Below are 25,645 nucleotides of genomic sequence, written 5' to 3' on the forward strand. Positions count from 1 at the left end.
ACACCCCTCAAAACACCCCCCTTTTAAATGTTTTTTGAGCTCTCAAACTGTAACCATATTTCATACAATAAAACATAGTTTGGCTGGCGAGTCGCATTATTATCTTGACTTCTGACAATGTTTGGCCTTAGTGATACATTGTGAGTAAGATTTCTGGATTCTAATCTGACTCTAAGAAATCCATCTCTCTTGATCAGACAACAAACTGTGTTTGACGCTTCTTCGTCTAATTTTACGCATCGTCTCACTGCTTTAGTATAACGTGAGATATTGGAAATCATATAATTCAGTAGTTACGCCCTCAAGCACCATTTCTTTTAAAGTTTTATCTGATATTCCTTTTTTTAAGAAGATGATCCGAGTTTCCCCACTTCTGCTTATCAAAGAACTCAAGTTGAAATCTGAAATTGTAAATTTTCGCTATACAATCGAATTTTTTAAACTTACCATCCTACTATGTTTTGATTATCAGCTCTTGTTCTGCAAACTGGTTACTTTGAGAATCTAAAAGTATAACACTAGGCATTGCGGATGACCATCATCAGAGAACTTGTTTCAAGACGGATTACGACGATCAGTTCGAAGACGGACAATGAACATGTATAATTCCAGATTTCAATTTTGAAGCAGAGAGACTGCTATGAGCTCATCGAGGAAGTGGATGAAGAGGCTGAGAAGAACAAAACGCAGAATTATCGCAGAAAATTTTATAAAGTTTCCACACTTACATTCAAAGAATCCCTTTTAAAATTAGCTAAAGATCGTTCTGAGGCTTGTCAAAAGCTGCCGTTGCACGTTTTAATTTTGAGTATGATTTAGTCGCTGCTTTATGAATTTTTCTTTGATTATTCTGCGTTTTCTTCTTCTCAGCCTCCTCATCCGCTTTACAGCCACAAATAAGCAGTGTTTTTAAAAACAAAAGCTGCATTCAAATTCACTTAATCGCGCTACAGTACGAGGAGGACTTACTTTTGAAGTACTCTAGTCTCTTCATCCTCACGTTGCTGCAAAGATTAAATTTTTCCGGGTGTATGATTTTTTTGCAATAAACGCGAATTGTAACGGACTTTTGACTTCTTAAATAATCAGCATTCTTATAACTTCTCCCGAGACTTGCATCGATTAAAGTTGGCATTCCACAACAACTCAGCACAACAGTTTCACTTTCAGTTAAAAGTTAATTGCAAATAAAGCGAAATTGTGACATTTTTCTTAAATATTAATCAGCACAAACAACAGTAGACGCTTGTGATAAATACGTTTATTCACTCGAACTGCAAGTTTAACTCTAAAAGAAGCAGGTACGTCAGGGGTGCCCTCCCCCCCCCCTAAGGAAGGGTCATGGCCTAGACTGCGCCATCGAAATTTTTAGGGGGATTGTTTTGAGGGGTATTTTTTATTTCGGGGGAGGCATGCTTTTTGGGGGATTTCCGCGAAAATGAGGGGGGTGCGCCTTTGCTCTTAGTGGGTTGGGCACCTCTGGGTACGTGAACGATGCCACACGGACTAATAGTTGTGTTTTTCAGATATTAATATAGAAAAATATCCGAAAGCTCCGCCGAAGCTTTCCAGTTTTATTAACATCACCAAAGATAGCATAAAATTTCGCTTTTAGAGATATCTACTTGGGAGCCCCAAAACCCTTTCTTAACAAAAATAGCCTAAAATGGATTTTAGTTCCGTAAAATATTTCGGTTCGGAATATTTTCACGTTTTCCCTATCGTTTTCAAATACAGTCAAACAGGGCCGAACTAGCAAGTGTGCAGAGTGTACACCGCACACGGGCGGCCAAAGCAAGGGGCGGCCGTTGGCCGCATCATTATAGTTCTTTTAATTAAGCAAAATTCTTTAAGAATTTCTCACAAGATAACATAGAAAGTCGAATAAATGTGCTGAATTTTAAGTGTTCAATTATCAAAGTAAGTGCCAATTTTCCAACAGCATAGCATATTAGAAAAATGAAATGTTTAGAGCACATTGTGTTGCTCTATTATCCATTAATGTCAACTCTTTACACACATGCTTCATTCGGTTGCAAAATTTGTGACAGAACTAGTCAGGGATGAATACAGGGGAGGGGCAATGACGAAAATCCCCCCCCCCAGCATAAAAGGGTGCCTTCTAAAGGCCACTAATGCTTCACCCTGCCTCCCAAGTTTTTATTGACCCTAAACAATGAAGACATATTTAAAAAAAAAAAAACTATGTTGATAGGATACTCTCTCAAGTATTTATTTCTTTAACAAATTCTGTGTTCAGCAGTCGTGGATGCGTGGAGACTGGAGAGGAAAGACACTGGAAAATTGCGACTCCCCTGAGCATCAAACATATAGTATAATCAACGAACTAAAATTTTTAATTTCCCCCTTTATAGCAATTTTTTCTAGTTAAAATCACGAATGAACTGCCCGGTTTCAGATCAGGTAGAAGGACAGGGCCTTTGCCCCGGGTTAAATTTTAAGTGTGGCTCCAAAACGAAGATCCAAAAGGATGCTTTGAGGAGACTAAAGAAGGCTTCAAAATGCGTTTTTAGGACTTTAATTTCGGAAAATTTCGCTGGTTGAACCATCGATTTTAAGGGTCCAATTAAGTCTCTTATTCACCCTTCCTTCCTTAATGTAATCAAACATAGCCTAAAAATGATGGCTCCAAAATGTCTTTTCTGGAGACAGCCCTCCCTAACGTCATCAAAAATTGCTCAATGGCATTTTTCAAATTTCTTTTTCGAAATGTTTGCGATAGAGGGCCTTGAAATCCATTCCCTAACATCACTACCTAAGATAGTCTGAATTAGCATCGCTAGAGAGGCGCCTAATCCCACCCCCTCACTTAACGAATTCAAAAACAAACTAAAATTACGTTCTTCAATCATCAGTTTCGAAGAACTTTGGGGGAAATACCCCGGATCCCCCTTTTCTCCAACGTAATCACTATAGCTCAAAATTTCGTTTTCAGACGGTTCCAAGAAGCCACCAAACCCTTCCTGCCTAAACTTGCCTGAAATTGACATCAGTTAAAAAAAAAAAAAACAATTCTTGAGGGCACACTGAACCCCCGTCTGCTCTTTGTCCCATCGTTATCAAACAATGCCTAAAATATGATTTTGGGACTTGTATTTCTAAAAAATTTCGGATGGCTTATGTAAATTTTCACGGCGCTAGGGCATCCAGCATCCCCCATAAATCGCCGAGGTGAGTTGGAGTAAAGTCTTCACTAGTATTTTTCAGATATTAATATCGAAAAATATTCAGAAAGAACCGCTGAATCTTCCCGGTTTCCTTAACGTCACTAAAGATAGCACAAATTGTGCTTTTTAGAGCCCCAGAATCCTTCCTTCACAAAAATAACCTAAAATTGATTTTAACTCCGAAAAATATTTCAGTTCGGAATATTTTCCCGTTTCCCCTATCGTGTCCAAATCTAGTCAAAAATGTGCTTTTGAAACAATAGTGCTGATAAATTACCAGAGGAAAGATGCCAGATCCCCTGACGTCACCAAAGACAGCCTAAATATGAGTTTTAAACTTCAAATTCGAAAACTTTCTATAAGAGAGGACCGAATCTTTTTCCCTCCAGCAATTTCAACAAAGATAATCCGAAATTGCGTGTTTAAAACTACTGTTTCAGAAAATTTTCGGGAAGAGCGCCGAACCTTCCTAAATTAAGGTCACAAAAAATAGCTGTAATTTGACATCAATTTTGAAAGAATTTCAGGAAAGAACTCCAAAATTACTTTCCTCTCAAGTCTTGAAAAATTTCCTAAAATAGCAAATTTTGACGGCAATATTGTAAATTTCTCCGTGGACCTTGAATGTTCCCGACTCTTTTGTCCTTGCAACCAAACACAACCGAAGATTAATTACAGCTATTTTTCATACGCCGATTTCGTATATATTCTGGGGGGCGATACCCCCTCCCCTTCCTCTGAAGTCACCAAAGACAGACTATAAAATGCGTTTTTACGACTAGTAAATTTCGGTACCTATTATTACTTTCTTCAAAGATATAAATTGTACCTAAGGAGTTTCTAACTTTTTACAGAAATTCATCCTCCTGTTTTGTTTTCTTTAAATTAGAACTTGATACAGAAATTTGAAGAAAGATTTATATGGGCGTTAAGTATTTGTCAAAACATGCAAATTGCTCTTCAGGGGCGGATCATTAGGTCTTTGCACAAGGGCGGCCGATACCCTAGGATCGGCCCTGCTCATAAGCCCCTTTGGATTCCTGCCTGAAATGAGTTCAAATTACAAAATAACTTTTATTGAAGTTATGTCTCACACTCAGAAAATTTTTTTGAAGATTACTTCTCTAATTTTCACCCCCCCCCCCCCACTTCCCAATTTCTTTGAACCAAAATCGTAACAATTTTGATTTGAAAAAAAAATACAGAGTTTTCAATTTTGCCAATGTTATGTAAGAAGTTTTAAGCATTTTGAAAATTATTTTTTGTAAGTTGGGTGTTTCTAAAGAGTCTGTATGCAGTATGAACTCTGTCATTAGTATTCTTTTAATTAAAAAATAATTGAGTAATGTATGTTACCTTACAAAGCTACAATTACCCTACTATTACAAACCAACAAAATTCAAGGAGTTCCAGTCTAGTATTGTATTTTCTTGCTTCTTACATAATCCATATTAAAATACTATATCTAAAATTTACTTCAAGATATATAAATAAATTTCATTACCATTTCAGTTTTATTTAAATTTATAAAAATTCATTTTTCTAGATCCAAGAATAGTTAACCGAGTGAGAAGGATGAGCAAAAATCCAGAAGTGATAGATATTTTAAAGAGGAAAACTTCCATTTTACCCAGAAGAAGCTCCACAGCTCAAATATCTAGAGCATCCACTCCACGCGCTTCCATGATTTTTGATATGGAACGCTTAGAACGAGAGTTTGGAACACCAAGGGGCAGTTTCAGCAATTCATATATTAACCATGCTTATGATGATTCCCTTGACACCGAGAGCGTTCACAGCATACAAATGACTACACCAACGAGAAAATCACCTTTTAACACAAGGAGAAGTTTCGGGAATCAAGAAATTCCTTCATGTCCTGGATCTTCAAGTTTACAAAGAAAAATAATAAGAGCTAAGTAAGAGGATGGAATGTTCATATACTAATGCAAATAATTGGAATGTGTCTACCAAGCTATTGCCTTAAAAGCAAATAAGAAATTCAAATAACCTTGTAAACCCTTTTTTTCATGCATGCAGAAGCCAAAGGTTTTATTGAACTATGTTTGTTCATTGACGTATGCTTGGAAAAATATTTTTGTTTTCAATGTAATATGAGATTATGTATTTATTAAAGCGTACAGAATCTAATTTATTTTCATAATTTTTGCATTTTGCTTAGACACTACTCGGCAAACTTTTACGGATTTCCTTTTTTTTTACTTTTAATTGTACACATGGTCAATTCACTCACACCTAATTATCGTGCTACGTTCGACGCATTTTTTAGTTGCAGCACATAGAGAACGTTAAGCGTTTGTTTAACCGTCAGCAAGTTTATCTTTTTACTTTCTTCTATATCTAATATATAGAAGAAAGTATTGGATTCGTGCAAATTTTCGAATTTCGACGGATTTGAACGTTTTGAGGTGTGCTGAGTCCATTTCGACTATTTTTGGAAAATGTCTGTCTGTCTGTGTGTATGTGTGTCACGTCTGTGTGTAACCAGTTTTTTGTGGCCGCTCTACAGCAAAAACTACCGCATGAAATCGAACGAAATTTGGTACACATATGTGCCCTTATGTAAACTTGTGCCCATTGGTTTTTGGCGCGAATTCCTCCAAAGGGGGTGGAGCAATGGGACGTTTTTTGAGTTTTGCTCGATTGCTATTCCCCAGGAAGTAACTGGCGTAATCAGACAAAATTTGGTCCTTATGTTGTCCCTAACAGGTACAGATCCTGATTCAATTTTGGTGTCAATAGCTCAAACGGGGGTTGAGCTATAGAACGTTTTTTGCCGTCAATTGTGACTGCTGTATCTCAATAAATAATGAACGTAATCGAACAAAAATTTATCGACAAGTAGCCCTTAGAGGGTATAAGAAATGATTCTATTTTGGTGTCAACAACTAAAAAGGGGGTGGCGCAATCGAACGTTCTTTTTTTTCCATTGTGAGTGCCATATCTCAAGAAGTAATGCTACGTTCTGGATGAAATTTGGAATAATTATGAATCTATATGTAAACAGGTGTTGGTTTAATTTTGGCACCAATCACTCCAGGGAGGGGGGGGGGCTGATTTTTTTTTATTTGTGTGAATAAAAATAGCTTTTTAATTGCAACAATAAGAAAGATAAATCGTAACAGACTGTCGTCTGCGTTCAGCTCGTGCTTTTAATTGCATGGAAATGATCCGAAATATTATCTCAATGATTTAAAATTTTTAACTGTTGCCATCTTGTGTCTGTTAACAGATAAATGTTTGTAATTTTTTTCAGCAAGGCTTTAAAAATAATTTTCAATTTTCATTCTTTGCTTTGCTTTTGAGATAAATCAGGAATTGGGATGGTCATCAAGTTTTGGCATGTGTAATTTTGTTTTTGTTGGGAATATTGCTTCCTCGTTAGGATGGGGAGGGATCAGAATTTTAAGAAAGATATAGAAGAAAGTTTCATGATGGCCACAACATACTAGTTCTTTCTGTCTTTACAAATTTTAGATGAAACAATGCTCTTAAGTATCATTATGTTTCATCAACTTTCGCATTTAGAATGAAAAAAAAAATATGGTGAATGCGGGATAGTTATTAGCATATACACAAATAAAGCTGTGCTCAGACTAGTACGGGTGGGAATTTCTGCTGCCATTGATCTGAAGGGATGAAGGTTAATTCAAGAAAAAACTATTTTGGTAGCCAATAACAAAGTTGATACTTTCGCACCGCAAATCCCTTCCGAAAATGTTCGTGTTGTGAAAGAGCAATTCACAATACGTCTAAAATTATTTACTGGTGAAAAAATCGCGTTATAGCCATTTCGCTTAAGGCGAATCGTGTTGTAGTGGGAGTCGACTGCACTCGAAAATGGCTTGATGTATACAAAATATTTACACACATACTCCAGTACTAGTAATAAATTACCAAAAAAGAAAAATTATCATTAAAAGCACAAAATATCAATAAAAATTGCAGAACATGTATTTTGGAATTATAAGGAATCCATTTTTCAATGCGAAATCATTTGAGTTTTTAAATGGAATGCATAACTTTGCTGCCATAAGCTTACATCTTTTTGCATTTAAAAAGGAGTCTCCTAGTAACCCCAAAATATGACTGCAATTTTTTGATATTTTGTCTTTAAACTTTCTTTTTTTTTTTCATAATAATTTTTTGCACTACAGAAAATAAAAAAAACCTTTGCTTCACTGCAAGAAATAATTTTAAGAGTGATTTGTAGTAAACATTGTAAAACACTACTCTTTTTGCTATGAGCCAATTTTTTTTTGCGGTATCGCATGTTTTGTTGAAATGAAGACCATTGTTTGCATATGAGGTAGTGAGAAGCAAAGGGATGCAAGTCGCAAAATTAAAAATTTGGAGGTAACCAGTGCACATGGTAGGTGAACCCATCCCCTTTCTTGGGGCAAGTGATAGTACTAGTAGCCCTGATAGGTACTGCTGTATAGCATGATTTAGAATAAAAATTCAATGAAAGCCTACCTAGGATGTAATTTTTTTACAGGTTTTGCTCAAAACTTGAAAATGTCCACTTACATCCCTTTGCTTCTCACTGCCTCATACGATGTTTCCATCAGGGCTAAACCTTCTCGCTGAAGGTACACGTAACGCTTGAGAACTAAGATAACTTTTGGCTAAAATTTGCAGAAATGGAAACTATTCATGATGGGTTTTCCACCCCCACTGCTAAGTGTATTATAACAAAGCAAAATTTGAGGCATCGACAAATAATCTATTGTACCTTTTCAGCTTCTTAAAGGGGGTTTAATATTTGATTTGCTGCCAATTCAAAATTGTTGTGTTAAAAATTGAAAAGTAGAGGATATTAGGAATCGTAGGGCTCCCAACACATTTTAGCCATTGAAAAGGGTAAAAGAGGACCAATTTGAATCAAAAAGGGGACCAAACAGGACCAGTTAGGATTAAAAGGAGGACCTTGGGAGGACCATTCATAGTTAAACCCAGGGAAGCACCAAAAGGCAAATTAGCTGCCTGGCACTAAATAAGTGAAGATAATTCGTTAATTAACCATAATAATGATTTTTAATGATAAATCCTTATCACCATAACTGAACTTTTTATCCATTGAATTATATTATTTACACAAACATTTGGATGGGGGGTACATGGTAAGTTTATATGCATATGAGAGTTTATGACCAAACACCAAAGCAGGAGGTAATTTCTGGCTACGCTACTGACTGACTAAGTTCAAAACTATTACAGGTTTGCAAATCATTTATTAGTATGCTAAGTATCCAAATCATTTCTTCATATGTATGTATTAGTTGTTCGGGCACCAAAAAATGTTGTAACTGTAAAATTATTTATTAAAGTCACCACACCCAAAAATATACAAATGCTGCATAAGCGATAAATACACAAAATGTAAATTTGAGCTTGCTTTTACTGGATAACTTAATGTAATAAATAAATGTGTAAGTTCAGATTCATAGAGCTATACTTCAAATTGAAAATACTTATTATGAGTATTTAAAAAAAAATAAGGATACAAAGTTTTAGTTTTTAAAAATAAAATTAAATAATATAATTTGAGGTAGCAAATGTCAAAACAGCTTCCAGTTTTCAAAAATATTAAAATAATTACAAGATGCAAAAGGATTGAAATCTTGAACATGAGAATCAAATTTTCGCAAAGTATGTTCACTGTTGACATAATTTCCAAAAAAAAAAAAAAAAAATCTCTAAAACAAAACATGACTAAAATTGAACATAAAATATGCTAGTCTAGGATAACATATGTGAAAATAACATTCGATTGCGCAAAATATCAAAATATGTACAAGATGCAAAAAGATTGAAATCTCAAACACAAGAAGCGATTCTTCGCGAAGTTCAAGTTCGTGCAATGCTGCTATGGTTTCAAAAATAAGAAAGTTTATTATCTATTAAAATTAAACAAAAAATAAGCTAATCTATGGTGGCGTATGTTAAAGTAATTTCCGATTGCCAAAAAATATTAAAACATTAACAAGATGCAAAAAGATTGAAATCGCAAACACGACAAGCAGTTTTCCGCGAAGTACGAGTACGTTCAACGTTGCCATGGTTTAGAAAAAGAAGTAGTTTATTACCTATTAAAATCAAACAAAAAATAAGCTAATCTATGGTGGAGTGTGTCAAAATAACTTCTGATTGCAAAAAATATCAAAATATGTACAAGATGCAGAAAGATTTAAATCTCAAACACGAGAAGCAATTCTTCGCGAAGTTCGAGTTCGTGCAATGCTGCTATGGAACCAAAAATAAGGAAGTTTATTATCCATTAAAATTAAACAAAAAAATAAGCTAATCTATGGTCGCGTATGTCAAAATAACTTCCGATTCCCAAAAATATGAAAATATTAACAAGATGCAAAAAGATTGAAATCTCAAACACGACAAGCACTTTCCGCGAAAGTGCGAGAAAGTTCAATGTTGCTATGGTTCCAAAAATAAAAAAGTTAATTGTCTATCAAAATTAACCAAAAAATAAGCTAATTTAAGGAGGTGTTATGTCAAAATTACTTCCGATTGCCAAAAATATCAAAATATTTTCAAGATGCAAAGAGATTGAAATCTCAAAGCCCAGCAAGCAATTTTTGGTGAAGTCCAAAAAAATTTGATGTTACCATGGTTCCGAAAAAAAAGTAGTTTATTATCTATTGTAATTAAACATAAAATAAGCAAATCTAAGTTAATGAATATTAAAATAACTTCTGACTGTCAAAAATATCAAAATATGAACAAGATGCAAAGAGATTGAACTCGCATACACAGGAAGTAATTTTTCGCGATGCTACATATCGAACACAAGTTCAGAAAATTGCACTGATGAAACATTCTTGATTTTTTCAAGGTTTTTCAAGGGCGTATTAACCCGTGAAAAATATCGGTAGCAGAATGCTTTGATTTGAAGTCATAACTCCTCCCTCAAATCTCTCCATTTGCTAGATTTCCATGTTACAGCGGTTGAAGGAGGTGTAATGGCGTCAATCTGAGGCGAAATAATACCAGAAAGTCAGGTTCAAAAGAAAAACGGCGCTGCGGCCGCGTGTTCGGGCGTAACAAACGTCAGCACATAGTATCTTTTAATGTAATGAAAATGTTTAAAATCTGATTTTTGAGTAAAAACAATATAAAAGCGGACTAAACGGACCAAAATGTTAAAAAGCGGTCTAAAGCGGACTTTACCCTAAAAAACGGACTTTGGCGGGAAAAGCGGACCATTTGGGAGCCCTGGAATCGGTGTTACCTACATCGTTTTTTTTTTTTAAATTTATGTTTGGCATAGTATTGATGCATTGCTTAACAGAAAAATTCTAAACCGGTTTAATGATGTGAGATTTACATTGATGTTTTGCGATGCATTGATCAGCCCTAATAATAAATATGTATTTTAAGCAGGTTATAGGAAACCATGGTTCTCCAGTAATGATATAAATATGGGCCCAACCATAAAAATAGCACTGCAATCATTAAAAATGTGTTTATTACAGAATGATAATAACAAAATATATACAAGAGTGCACCAGGATACATTTACACATTAAATGTGATATAATTTAAGTGACATAATTTCATTGAAGAAAATATATTTATTTTTATGCTGATTAAAATTATTGATTTAAATTAAAATCAAAAAGTGTTCTTTTGATTTAAAATTAAAAGTCTCATTATAAAATATCATCACACATAATAAATTATTACTACAAATATTGATGCATTGCAAAGTGTGCTAGCTAGATACTGCAGAAAGAATATATATGAATTTTCAAGAATTTCACAACAAGAATATTCAATATCATACAAAATTGGTGATTCTTTAGGATTCATAGACTAGAATCTGCATTCATACTAGGTGTAAAGCTGCCTTTCATAATCATATATTTTTTTTTCTTCATCAAGTACCTGACTATAAATCAAAGCTAGATACTTGAATGTGTTGCATTTCATTTCGAGCTAAAAAATTAATAAATATAAACTCAGGCAAAAATGAATAAATATAAATTCAAGCACACTATTTAAAATAATTTAATTATAAACATAGTTAATGAACAAACGACTATAACAGAAATAAGTTCATTCAAAATTTGCTGCCAGGTAAACATACTTTTCTAACAATTGGGGGGTGGGGGGGGGAGGCATGGCACAAACGTTTTTAGTGTACAACAGCACTGGAGTAGTATAAATGTAAAATCCTTGGAGCAGGCATTCAGAGGTTTAAAAGTTTATAGATATTAGTATAGTTTGGAAAATACACAATTGCCACTTATGCAACTTCTACTGATTGAAGCCTTTACAAATAAGCACACATAAGTTATCAGACACTAAAACCTATTACCACTACCGTGTCCAAAAATTCTTTAAAAGCATTCAAAAGCACACTATAAAGTTCTGTTTCATTTCAACTTAAAACAGGATGCTTCAGTGAAAATCAGTTCACATTTTAAACACTAACAATAATATTTGTAGGCTTAATCATCCACCTTGTTGAAATTCTCAGTAATACAATTTCAGAATAGGATGAAATTTACTTTTTATGAAAATTAACTGGATAATTCGTCTGCAATATTGACTTTTGCTTTGACAACATAGTCAAGTATGAGGTTTAAAGTGTGATGCGGTTTTCAAATGTACACACAATAAGCAGAATGATTGCCTGGTTCATGTTTTTCTTTGTAATCTAAACGTTGATTGCTAATCCACAAATAAGTTTAAAATGTAAGCTGACTTAAACTCAAATATCTAGATTTAACTTTAAGAGGTCTAGTCTCTGCCCATATGTAAATAGCATACATTAATCATGACGTCATCGCTCGGATGCTTCGTAACGAACCCTAGCAACTTACGCACTTACCGTACGTACGGTAATTGTCGTAGTCTCTGCCCAAAAATACCGGAAGTCCGTTAATATTCACTGGGATAACGAATGTACAGTAAGCATTAAACCACGCCTTTTTTCCTGTCCCTGTAAGTCAATGGAAAATTAGGATCGCTGGCATGAGAACGCTCAGGAGACGAGGCTAGCCTCAGTTGTTTTGTTTTGATTCTCCTTCGGACGTCTGCTCCCTATCACAGAAACATGGAAAAAATGTTCTTATTGTTACTTACACCACTCGGGTACCCAAATCAGAAAAAAGGGGAAACAAAAGAAGAACCTTTTGACCTAAGAACCATACTGATAATAAAAAAGAGCATTTTTGTTGGAGTTTATACCATTTTTTTGGAGCATTAAGTAACAAGTTCCTAAAAATTAAAATAGGAACTAGCAAAGAAAACAAAGCAATGGAAGGTTCTAATTAAATTCATTTCTAATATTTCTTCATTGATCTGTCAACATGATAGTGAAATTACCAAATATTCCTAATGTAGCAAATATCATTCTTTTAAACATTATTTTGAATAGTTTTGTACATTATCAAAATAGCTTTAACACTATAATATTTTTTAAGAATTTGGCTCACTTTTGTGCCAGATCTCAAATGAAAAACAGGCACTTCTGGCCCCATGGACATATCCACCGGGGGGGGGGGGCAAGGGGGGGGGCATTTGTCAATGAGTTTGAAAGTGATACATCTTCTTCAGAGTCCATTTAAAATAAATTATTGGTGTTGAGTGAATACTGCTATCATTTTAAAATTACATTGCTTCTAATATCTTGGGGGGAGGGGGGAGGGCTAACAGACCAGTCCCCAAATTGTCCAAATTATGGCCCTGCCCAGGAGGACCCTGAACTTAAATCTTTGGGAGTCTCAAATATTTGCCGAATGGAACGCTACAAATATTGTCGCTGAATGAGGATAATTTTGCCTAATAGAACTCCCAATTTTGCTGAATCGGCAGAAAAATTTTTCGAATAAGGAAAATTTTGGGAGGTCACAACGACTTTGCATTGGGGCTCTCCTGGGCCTGCCCTCCCCTTCTATGTTGAGATGGTGACACTCTTGTCCGGTCCTGATCAAGGATTGGGCCAACCAGGCTCTGATCTATAAATTTTGTGTCCCCCTGGCAAAAAATTAGCAGAGCCCCTAACTGCCTGCTGGAGTTCTACGCTACTGAAAGTCAGGGGCCCCTTTAGTATAGTGAGCCACCTCGCACTGCGGGTAAATAGATCTGGAGCTGGGGCTAACTGAGCCCAGGCCCGTTTAGACTAAAAACTTTTCTCTCTTTAAATATCCAAAGAATGAGATTTAATTTGTATTTATTAAGCTTTACATATGCAATTATGAAAAGAAAAATAATTGCTAAAATGTTTTTTCGTGAATTTCTTTCTATTAGTAGTTTGAAAATTAAAACATCATTCAGAACAATTTGCATAACAGATTATCTGATAGTCGATAATATTAATTTCTGTGACTGCCTGTCACTAACCGCATCTCCTCTGGACTGGAAATGTCTGCCAAGTCAATACTGGTACTGTTGAATACATCACACTCTAGGATTCCCCGTACCTACCATTTTTTTCTAAACTGTTGGATGGAGACCTGAAGACAGCTGTTTTTTGATCCAGGCCAGAATACGAGCAATCTCTGGTCCAGCACTCCCAGAAGTATTAATTCTTTGAAGGACTTGGACTGCGACATATTTAACTTGCCCCAGTCACCATTAACAAACGCGGAAGATCTTTGACCGGCTGGCATCAAACTTGGGACCCTTCGGGTAAGCAGGGGTCCTCCTCCAAGAGCAAAAGCACCCCCCCCCCAAAATACTTCTCAATTCCCCCCTCCTCCCTTAGAAATTCTATTGGCGCAGTCTGTGTCATGACCCCTTCCAGGTGGGCACCCTGAGTTAAGAGTCTGACACCTTACCAGTACCCGCCAACACACCCCACTGTCGGATACGGGTTGTTAATCTCCGTATTTTATTGCGCCCTGTCTCACCCCTCTAATTCTTGAGGGGCCGGATATACAGTACTGATTATGCCTTGAGGATAACCAAGGATGTCATGATACCCTAAAAAGCATAAAATCTTTGAGGCGGATGGCAAACGGGTTGGCGTGCAAAGCGAGCAGGGGGGATGGGGCCCCCTAGTCTAAACTATTTATTTCTGTTTCTGTAACTATCTTCTCCAGATTGGCCGTGTCTACCTGTACCATTGGATACAGGGCAACTAGGGGAAGCCACAGGGCCGGATTTAGGGGAGGGAAGGCGGGGCTACTGCCCCTGGCCTCCACAACAAAGGGGCCCCCACAATTAATTTTTACGAAATATCCTAACTTTCACGAGTCGAAAATATCGGATATATACATATATATCAAAATATTCGGATATATATCAAAGTATCGGATATTTTCGAAAATATGATCTTTTCTAACCCTGATTAGGGACCTCCACTCCTTCGTTGCCCGGAGCCTCCACACTTCCGAATCCGGCCCTGGGAAGCCATTTCCACTCTTTAACACCCCTCTAAACCTTTAGGGGCCTCCATTCCAGAGGATATCCAGGGATGTCTCGACACCCCTAAAATCATTAATAGTCACCTGCTGCAAGTGGCTTTGAGTCCCCACAGGTGGCAACCGGGGGTTTGCGAGCCAAACAAGCAGGGGGCAGAGTCTCTAAAATTCCATTACAACTATACTGCAGTTTGTACAGAATATGTTTTAATATTCCTTTTTATAATAAAATGACAGCTTAAGTAAAGAAATTTGTTTGAAATCAGTCGAAGGAATACAAATAAAGTGCATATTGAAGAAACAACTATGAACATTGATGTAAATGTGCATTTATTGGTTCCGCAACTATGTAAAATTTTGTGATGTGTATTATGGGAATGATGATATGTAGTGAAGAACATGAATTCCAGATCCATCAATTGGGTGGTAAGGGAACCCTCTGGATTTTAGAAACAATCAAATTTGGCATTATTGTGTATGCATTTTATTGTTTTCACCCTATATAATCCATTGAGCACAAATCTTTAGCCCCCCCCCTCCCATGGAAAATTGTGAAATGAGACCCTACTGCAGCTTGATTGAGTCCTATGGAAGTATACATGTGTACCTGAGCTTACAGCTATTATGTGCAAAGTCTATGATGGCTGCTGAGTGCTGAATTTGCTGCTTTGAGTGTTCAACAAGAAGAAGCAGAAATATTGGAATGCATCAAAAGACAAGTACTTCAGGAGTCTTATACAATGTGTTGAATAGTTTAGATGCAAAGTTTGTCAAACTTTTTTTTCTGACCAAAATATTCAGATTAACCTCACAGCAATGAGACACTGCTTTCCGTCAGCAATATTACCAGCTCATTTGCTCCTTCATCATTATGGGATTACTAACTAATTTACCACATCATTTGGGAAACACAGCATCATTTTTAAGTCCTAGCATTCATTAATATTTATTCATGGGAGTGAAGTAAAAGGTCTTGCAGCTTGGCCCTAGAAACATTGTTGTTTATTTTATTTGCACAAATTAATATTATTCGACACGCAAATGGATCATATCAAATCAATGAATAAATAAATAAAATTCTCAACCTGACTGTCTCAGATTTTCATGAAAGTTTTAGAAGCCCTACTCTCTGACATCTTAAATGTAACAGTAAAACCCCTCCTAACGGCCACCCCTCTGATGTGGACAATATTTTATTCTCCGATTTCAAGGAAAATAACATTATTAAATCTCTGTCCTGCGGACACCCCTCTTTTGCCGACAAAAAATTGTCCCGTTAGTGCCTGTATTAGAGGGGTTACTGTATATAATTTTTAAAAAACTTTCATACTTGATTAGCAATTAATTTCTGAAAGTTGTTAAAAAGCACAGCACTTCTTTTTAACTTGCTGGCAGTGCTTAAAATTTTATAATTCAAGCTTTATGAGAGCTAGAGCTGTATTATAGCTCACTTTGAAGAGAAATACATGCACTTCAGTTGAATGTGTAATTTAAATACTTTTCGGAAAAAAATTCTCTTTCCCAAAATTTTCAAATAAAAAAAAAAAAGAGAATAGTGTCATTTTATAAAAAAGAGCATGATTTTTACTGTATTTTAGTGAATAGAGCCAAAAATTTTCTGAGTGGGACTACAACAAAATTTTAAAAAGTACACTATTTTAAAATTATTGGAATAAAAAAATGTTTAACTTACAAATCAGAGATGAAAAACCATGAAATTATCTTTAAAATGTGCTATTGTACAGCTCTATAGCTCAAAAAAGAAAAAAAAAAAACATAAATTATAACTAGTGATGTGCAGGATCATTAAAAGTTCAGATCTGCGGATAGGGATCACTAGTGTCTAGATCCGTGAGAACTTCTTGTGGGTCAGAACACGCAAGAAACTGAAAGCAAGTAAATTTTAAATCGTGGAGCAACAAAGAAATTGTTATTACTCGAAAGCATAAAGGTGTAACATTGTATACTCAAAATTTTCTTTTAAATAAACAAGATTATAACTCCTACTTGGAAATTCCTAACAAATATTAAATGCAGAAAATTTCATTCTTTCAACTAGTACCAATATTTAAATGCACATATAAAACTGCAAAAAACACTAAGTTCGTTTTTAATTAATATCTTCATTAATTCATAGGTGTCCACCAAGGGAAGGTCAGTCTACGGTATTGAAAATTTTAGGAGGGTTGTTTTCAGAGGTTTTTTTCTCTGTTGTATTTGGGGAAGAGGCGGACACCCCTGGCTAATTAGTGTTACAAAGACGTGACCAAGCTAAGAACACTTTCGATCAAGTCACCTTTTGAGCGTAAAAAAGAATGAACAAAATCGTTTCATCTGTTTGGGAGCTACGATTCCACAAACACACACAAATATACATGTCAAACTTACTATCTCTTTCCTAATAGAGTCGGGGTATAAAAATTAACTTTTTTAATTTCTGAAATGATACCTTAATATTTAACTAAATGAAAACTCATAACTTACATAGAATTTAAGAGTGTTTCATACCTATCTATATTTAGAATTCAAATATGCGTTGAAATATAAAAGATTTGTTTAAGATCTGTAAAAAACATATAAAGATACAAATCTTTAACTTCCCTTGGATATCTGGCATATCACTAGTCAGGATTTTTTAAAGTCAATTTTTTGCAAAAATTATCCTACAATATTTGCTGCAACTGTTCTGAGCCCACTCTAAACATTTGGGATGCATTTATTATAATACATTACAAAAAAAAAAAAAAAACCTGTATTTTTGAGACACAATGTCAAAATTCAAAATTGTGAAAAAATATTTTTACCTGACATATTTGTGTTTGTTACATATCAAAGTAAGGCACGTGCAGTTTTCTTTAAAATGAGCTATTATGCAACTCTGAAGCTCCCATAAAACTTGAGTTAGGTATAACATTTCAAAACACTGCCAGGAAAATAGTGTTTAACAAACTCAGACATTAATTACTTTTTTTTTAAATTTATATACATTTGAGGTGTCAGAGAGTAGTAGGATTTCTAAAAGTTTCTTGAAAATCTGAAACGACCAGCTTGAGAATTTTGTTTATTTTTATTGCTTGGTTTATGAAACACTTACCTGTCGGAAAATAATTAATCTGTATGAACAAAATCAACAGCAAATTTCATAGGGCCATGGTGCAAGATGTTTTACTTCACTCTTATCAATAAATATAAATGAACGCTAAGAGTTAAAAATGATGTTGTATTTGTAGTATGACGAAGAATGTAGTTCTCTCAAATTAGCTGGTAATCCTATATACAGGAGGGAAAGCAATGTTTCACTTCTGTGGCGTTAATCACTTAACTTTTGATCTATTTATAAAGTTTGACAAACCTTGCATCAAAAATATCCAACGCATGTGATGATCCTTCAATACTTTTCTTTCGATAAGTTCCAATAGTTCATCAAGTTTCACAAAACTCAATGCGCAGCGAATACAGCAGCCATCTTTGTTTTGACTCTTGAACGTACGTACGAAAGGTTTACGCCAGAAAAATCATTGCGTTAATTTACTGCACGTTCGCGTTTTGGCAGCTGCCTTTTGCGTCCGGAAAGAAAGAGCAGAGACTAGCGAGTTTTGTTGCGTACGTAAAAGTGACGTCACGGTTGGGGGTTGCATGCGTTAAATTTTTACGTATTGGGCAGAGACTAGGCCTCTAAATAGAACTATTGCACTTTTTTGTTATGGGTTTGTCAAGTGGCGTATTTTTAATCTTTGGAAGTAATTTTTTATTTTATTTTTTGACGTTATGTTTGGTCAAAGTTTTACTTGTTTGGCGAAACCATACAACATTTTGTTTTTTTAAAAGATTTTTGAACAAAACAAGCCATTAAACAAGACTAAAGGTTCCCTAAAAGTGAAAAATATTCTGTCGAATAAATTACAAGCTATTTAATAACATGATAAAAGTCCATCAAAATAATTTTTAAAATGTAAAATAATTAGCCAAAGCATATATTCATTCATTAATGAATATCAAAAGTTCCATCAAGATGTGAAATTCAAAAAAGAAGATCAAATTTGGTGGCATTGTGAACATTACTTTTCAATATTTGCCAATATACAACCATACAAGTCACCAAGCTAACTTTTTTTCTATTTGTTTTTAAAGTTCTATTTACTTAATATAATATGAACCAATTAAATTAATATGCTTAGGCTTTAACCCATAGAAATTGCTTAAGTGTGAAAATTATATGCTTTTTCACATATCTGTTACCTATAATGTAAACCTCTTATAATTCCATTCCATTTGATGTTTACTGCTAAGATTCCAAATTTAGACCTTTTTAAATGAGTACTTCCAGAATATATACTATGTCCAGATCCCAGATTGTTGGGAAAGAATATTTGGTTTGTGAGCCAATAGTTTTCACTTTAAACTATTAATGACAATATAATTATAAATTTCACAGAAGTTAAAAAAAAAAAAAAAAAAAAAAAAAAAAAAAAAAACTAGTAACAACAGGAAAAATGAACAAAACAAGAATATGTTTAGTATTACATACTAAAATAAATCGTCAGAGAAGTATTGCAACTCAAATGTATAGAACAGCATTTCCCAACCTATTTACTCTCTTTTGACAATGTTAAGTTTGCAGGTACCTTCATGTTCATAAATTACTTTCATATATAGTGGTGTATAAACCAACCTGTTACCTTCTTAAGTATAAGGTAGGGAAAAATTAAATTCTCCATGCTGGATAACAGCCAGAAATTTAAAAATGAAGAAAACTCGTAACAATTTTTACAATGAACGATGATCAAATAGAATACAGGGGAGGTCTGTGTAATTGAGCCACCCCACTTTATTTGATTAATACTATATTAGTCATTACTGGGATAAGTTACAACATAATTCTCTTCATAATATTAGGTATTAAATGAGATATTAAATCAATCCCTTTTTTATGAAGGGTTTTCAATTAAAAGATGCTTTATATGATATTATCAAATCTTACTTCTAGTCTGAAATACATGCTTTTTAACTCGATACAACTGTATCAACTTTAATCATATTCTTTATGCAGTCATTTTGCTGAAATCTTTTCTAATAAATGAAGGAAAGTGGCAATAATTATCTATAACATTTTACTCCAGTCAATTTTTCTTCATTGAATGGCATTAAAATGGAATTGTTTTATATTTTGGTCTGTAAATTTCAATGCATGATTTTGGTTTGAAATTAGTGTTAAACAGGAGTGCAGCAAGGAGGTGGTGATGTTGGTGGAGGGGTGGGAGTGTTCTAATTCTAATATATACCAATCCTAATATGGTATTTTACACCAACAATTCTCAAACGGCAGTCCGGCGAACCCCTACTGGTATGCAGAAAAATTTGAGTGGTCTTCAGTGATTTTTGCTGGTCCACGTAAAAAGAAATCCCCCTCCCCCCCCCCCCCCAAAAAAAAAGAAAAAGAAAAGAAAGGGAAAAAAAAGCACCACCACAATAGTTCTAGAATATATCCTTTACGTGATTTTTTTTAGCAGTTTTCTATGGTTTTTCAGCAATGTACAATTATATTACGTTATTTATCTTATTCTTAATATTTAAATATTTTTTGAAACAGTTCTTTAACAACAAGTAAAGTTTTATTCATATATTTATTAACGACAAGAGTTCCCCCCCCCCACAAAATGGGGGGCGGGTGAGGGAATCTCACCAATTCGGAAAAAATGATATGATGATATGTTTTTAATGGTCTGCAACTTTTTTTTTGCAAAAAAGAAAGAAAAATAAAAGAGGAAGAAAAAAACATCACCAGTTTTTTCTAATCGAGTTTTTTCCTAAAAGTTCATGTGGGTCTGCAAGTCAAAAAAGGTTGAGAAGCACTGGTTTATACCAATGTAAGGACTGTTATGGCAAAATCCTCCCCACCCCCCATAGAAGGTGACTTTTCACTGCGTAACTGTTGTTAAATAATAACTATGAAAAAGACAAAATGAAAACTTATTTTAAACTTGAAATGCTTTTTATAAAAGCTACAATACCTTCAAAATACGTTGTGTCAGTCTGACTGTCAGGAACAGGTATAAATGGAGCCTTCATTTGCAAGATATTTTCCCATTCAACATTTTCAAATAGAGCTGAAGCCTTTAACTCTGCAAAAGATTTAATTAATTATTCAATAAAAAACTTTAATGTCTTAATCAACAATTTCATTTCATAAGCATTTAAACAGTTTTTTAAAAATTATTTTCTCCACAGGCAGAATGTGTACAGACGAAAAATCTAACTTAGTCTGGTGAAAATGGCAGTTTAAGGACAATATGCAAGGTACAGATATAATTGTAGAAACAAGCATCATTTAATAGACTAATCAGTAAGAAATAAAGAAAAGGCAACAGGTAAACAATTGAAAATAAAGTAAACAGGTTAAGAAGGTTGAGTTTTTTATACCAATTTATTGGCTAAAAACAAAACAATATATATATATATATTAGAGTATCTTAAATTTGTTGTTTATCAGCATAAAATAAATTATTAAAAACAGAATGCTTTTCCCTAGTATATTTCAAAGAGCTCTGCCTAGTTACTAAGCCTTACTTTAGAAGATTTTGTATTTAACACAAAAATGGCAAACATCAAATAAACTGAACTACTGAATATAGCAATTAGCATCAATTCAATGTTGAAATCTAAATAAATTATTTTAAATTAACAGGCTGGTCACATGCAACCTATGGGCCACAGATTGAGTATTGTTGATGTTGAACTTCTTAAGCTTTTAAACTGATTACGTACAGTGTAATTATTTACCTACATCAACCTCATGGGCAAATACATTAGTGTACAAAATAAAGAGAATTTGCATATTTTGTCGAATTTCACGTAAAGAAATGAACAAACAGTCATTAAGTCGATTCTTTCAAACCCAACTACTCTTAGAGAGTACATTCTTGGACACAATGCGTATACGTCTCAATTCATCCAAAAGAAGGGGAAGGATCTAAACTTGAAACATTGAAATTGTGCTTCCAACTGATCCTATATCCTTTTTACAATTTTCTGCAGATAAATGGTACATTTGAAATAATATTTGTAAAAGGTCGGTTTATTTTAAATAACACCTTTCTACTTTCTTCCTTTCTTATTGTTCTTTTTCTTAATCCCCTTTTAGAGTTATGTGGCTTCATTATTAAAACAATAGCTATTCTGATTATCTAGGACTGCAAAACTTTGTTCCATCAAATCACATTTTTAAACTTTTCAAAATCACCTTTAGCTCCTGGCCTTGTTTTATCATCAAATGTCAGCAGCATTTCAATAGCAGATTTAGCCATCTCAGACAAAGCTTCATCTTCTTCAGGCCATGGTATATCTGTAAAAAAAAAAAAATAAATAAAAAAAAATAAATAAATAAATAAAAACAGATTGTACCTATTTGTTGTTGTTTTCGTCTTGTGCCAGCTAGGCTGGCAGTTTGGGGTGCTCTGCTTCACTTTTCCAACTGTACCATAATTTAGTGTGAAGTTCAACTTCTGCTGTACACACATGTCATAAAAACCCGTTTAAAGGGTTAGCGACCATTCATAACACAATAACACATTCACATAAAGAAACGACAAGGAACCCAGACCCCTCATCGCAGTCACACTTCTCTGACCACTAGACAAGGCAGGTGTCATTGCACCAATTTGAGTAGCATTATTGAAAGAAATTATGCTAAATGATACATAACTTGAGTGCATAACTAAGAACTGATGTTTCTAATTCCTGAAAGAATTCAGCTTCAAAACCACCAAAGGAGGAACGTTTTACTTGACTTTTAGCTAAGTCTGATCACATTTTCATTAAAGTGAAAGTTATCTACAAAAATTTAACAGAAAAGAAATTATCAGTGCATTGCAACAAAATTTGGTATCTATATGACAAGTAGAAAAATGAAAAAGCCACTTGTCCTAGTTAAATATAACAAAGTAATGGCCTAACTTCTTTACTTAGAGTTTAGTGCACTTATTTTAATTTCTTTCAAATAACGTAAGAATAGACAATGTATTCTTCAGAATTGTTTACGAAAATTTCTAATTTTACATGATTCTAAAACATTAGCATCCTGCTATAATCCTAATATATACCATAAATATGTATTCACTAAATCCAACTGGTCATTTCTAAATTTAAAAAAAAAAAATATCCTGTTACTAAAAAAGTCAAACACAGTTATGCAAAAATAATAGAAAGCAACCGAACCCAACATTTGTATCATTTGTGGGATCACTAAAATCCCCAGTGAAATACTTTACACCACATAAGGTCAAATTATCTTCATTATTTGGTATGGGAACTGAGCTGGGATGAAATTTTCAAATCATCTGTATTATGTATGTGAATTAAAGCACAACTACAAAACTTTTTAAGCTGCTTATTGAAGACAACAATCACAAAACGCTTTTAAGACCATTCCAAATTTGAAATGACTTTCCCAACATATATAGTAGCAACCAGTGGCCAAAGGCAGCTTTTATTTAAAATAAGTAAAAAAAATCTAATTTTTAGATTCTCCATTGCAACATATTGATTGCATTTCCATGTGAAATATTTTCAGCAAAGAATTAGGATAGTATTCTGCTCAAAATACCAATTATATATTATTAATCAGTATTGAATTAGTATATAAAAAATGCTTAACCTCTTTTAAGAATATTATTGAACACAGCTTCGGGAGTCACATCATTAAATGGTGGAATACCAGTAAGAAACTCATATAAGCAAACTCCCAAAGCCCACCAGTCCACTGGGAAACCTGGAAGTAAAGAAATGCAATAAAAGTTATATCACAGTTATGAAAAATTTCAGATCCTCACACCAACTGATCAGAAACAAAAAAGGTCCATTTTAAAACAATTACCAAGAAATAATAATAAGCAAAATCCTAGATCTATAAAATAGGTAACAATCTTATAAAACAAAAACATCTTAAAATTACAATGATGTTATAGATGAAAAGACTTTCAATATATCCGAGAAAGCAAGGCAAACATTGAAATTCGATACTAGCAATAATTTTAGAAGACATTAATGCTCTCAAACTTTAAAGTAAAATTTCATTCTTTTACTGATTTTTCAGAAAAGAAGAGTCAGATTTATTATATCGCAATGTGAGGGGCTCCCACAACCATAGGGGTCAGGGGCGGCATTTCAGCATTTTATTTGGGGGGTCGAGTTTCTTAAATATGAATTATCTCAGTATAGAACAAAACACATATTGGCTAACAGCAAATAATCATGATATGGGGGCGGGGGAGATTGTATAGCATGGTTGCAAGTTTGGTGATGTGTTCAAGACGGAAAATATTTTCAGCCCCCAGCCTCAAGCATGCGTGCTTAAGGAAAAATTTATGTGTGTAAATGTTGTAGATTTTAACAATGCCAGTTTTGGAATCTGATTTCAGTTTTAAGCTTTTGACTTTTCTAACAACACGAACTTAGTTTAGATTGTAATATTTAAGCATTTTGATATTGTAATTCCAAAAACCTAAAAGCCGCCAATAACGGGGACTCTTGGGGGGTTTTCTTCAGAATTTTTTTCAAATTGAAGTCCAAAAAAGGCAATAGTAGGCCATTTCGATAAAGTTCAGGGAAAGGAGGGGTTCAGGGACTCTCTAAGATCATTTTTTTCAAACTGATTGCCTCAAAATCACAAAATTAGGCGACCTTCAAAAATATTAGAGAGGGAGGGGGCGCTCTAGACTCTCCTCGAAATTGAAGCTTTAAAAACGAAATTGTACTCCATCTTTCATAACGTTTATACGCTTTTTGAATGCATTAGTTCAGGAACTCTCCTTCGGCAATATTTCGAAATTGAAGTTCCAAAAACGCAATTTTAGACGATGTTGGATAGGGCTAAAAGCGTTCGGGGCTCCCCGCCATTAGTGTTTTGCCAATCGCAAACATTTTTATTTGCAGCAATAAAATCGCTTGGGACATAAGATTTTTCACTTTTGCAACATAAATCAATTCTGATCGGAAAGTCTACCCAAGTTAGTGCCAATTTAACCAGAAAAGAAGGAAAGGTGGGGAAGGATATGGGCGACTAATGATAATAAACTGGAACCATTTCCCAATAGTCTTCATTTGGAAATAAATTATTTCGTAAGATAGCAGGTGGTGAAAAAAGAAAAACCACTTCAGTGAAGTAGATACATTTTTTAAATGAGGTATACTTTCCAATATTCATTAATTAAAAAAAAATCAATAGGGGAACTGAATCCTCACCCCAGGGAGGACCGCCGACTCACATCCCTCTTAAATCACTCAAATATAGCCTAAAGTGGCATTTTAAATATTTCAGCTTCAAAAAATTTTCGGAAGAGAACTCCCGAACCCCTTCTTCTGAATTTACCACAAATATCTTAAATTTGAGTTTCAAGAGGCTTCAGTTTCTGATACTTTTTTTTTCTACGAACGGTACCCCCCCCTTACCTATATACATGACTTATGACCGCCTAAAAGTTTTAATATTTTAATTTCGGAAACTTTTTGAAAGAAGTTTCCAACTCCCTTCCCCCTTAAGTTATCTAAAGATAGCCCAAAACAGAGCTCTTAAAATTTCAGAAACAGAAATATTTCGGGCTGGGCGGCAGAATACCCCCCCCCCCTCTCTTTGTGTTTATTAAAGCAGTATAAGTTTGTGTTTAAGTTTTATTTTTCTATTGAAAGAGCAACTCCCCTCCCTACATCACCAAAGACAACCCGAAGTTTTAATACTGCAATTTCGAAAATGTTCCGAGAAAGACCCCGGAAATCCCTAACTCTTAACTCACTCAAAAATAGCCAAATTAACAGTTTAATACTTCGGCATGGAGGAATTTTCAAGGAAGAACCCCCCCCCCCCCGAACTTCTTCCCCTAAGTTCACTAAATTTGACTTAAATTTGCGATTTCCCCTATTCATCACCGAAGTTTAAAAAATTTAAGTTCTAAAACTTATTGAGAGAAGGCCTTCGAATTCCTTCTTTAGTCCCCAAAGATAACCTAAAGCTGAGTTCTGAATACTTCAGCTTCGAATTTTTTTCGGAGAAGG

At 34.3% G+C, this 25,645-nt stretch overlaps 2 protein-coding genes across 2 annotated transcripts in view; one reads left to right on the top strand and one right to left on the bottom strand.

The window, feature by feature from the left end:
* The window catches only part of LOC129216521 (chitin synthase chs-2-like), a 104,882-nt gene extending 99,562 nt beyond the window's left edge, over window positions 1–5,320 (top strand). The window contains exon 18 of the mRNA XM_054850735.1: window positions 4,735–5,320. Coding sequence (XP_054706710.1) covers window positions 4,735–5,111 — 377 coding nt within the window. The 3' untranslated portion in view covers window positions 5,112–5,320. The remainder of the gene's footprint in view (window positions 1–4,734) is intronic.
* Window positions 5,321–10,890: 5,570 nt separating this feature from the next.
* LOC129217300 (serine/threonine-protein kinase greatwall-like) overlaps window positions 10,891–25,645 on the bottom strand; it is a 71,515-nt gene continuing 56,760 nt past the window's right edge. The window contains 4 exon segments of the mRNA XM_054851574.1: window positions 10,891–11,165; window positions 20,611–20,721; window positions 21,840–21,941; window positions 23,253–23,366. Coding sequence (XP_054707549.1) covers window positions 11,119–11,165; window positions 20,611–20,721; window positions 21,840–21,941; window positions 23,253–23,366 — 374 coding nt within the window. The 3' untranslated portion in view covers window positions 10,891–11,118.

The sequence above is a fragment of the Uloborus diversus genome, chromosome 2 (assembly GCF_026930045.1).
Source record: "Uloborus diversus isolate 005 chromosome 2, Udiv.v.3.1, whole genome shotgun sequence".
NCBI lineage: Eukaryota > Metazoa > Arthropoda > Arachnida > Araneae > Uloboridae > Uloborus > Uloborus diversus.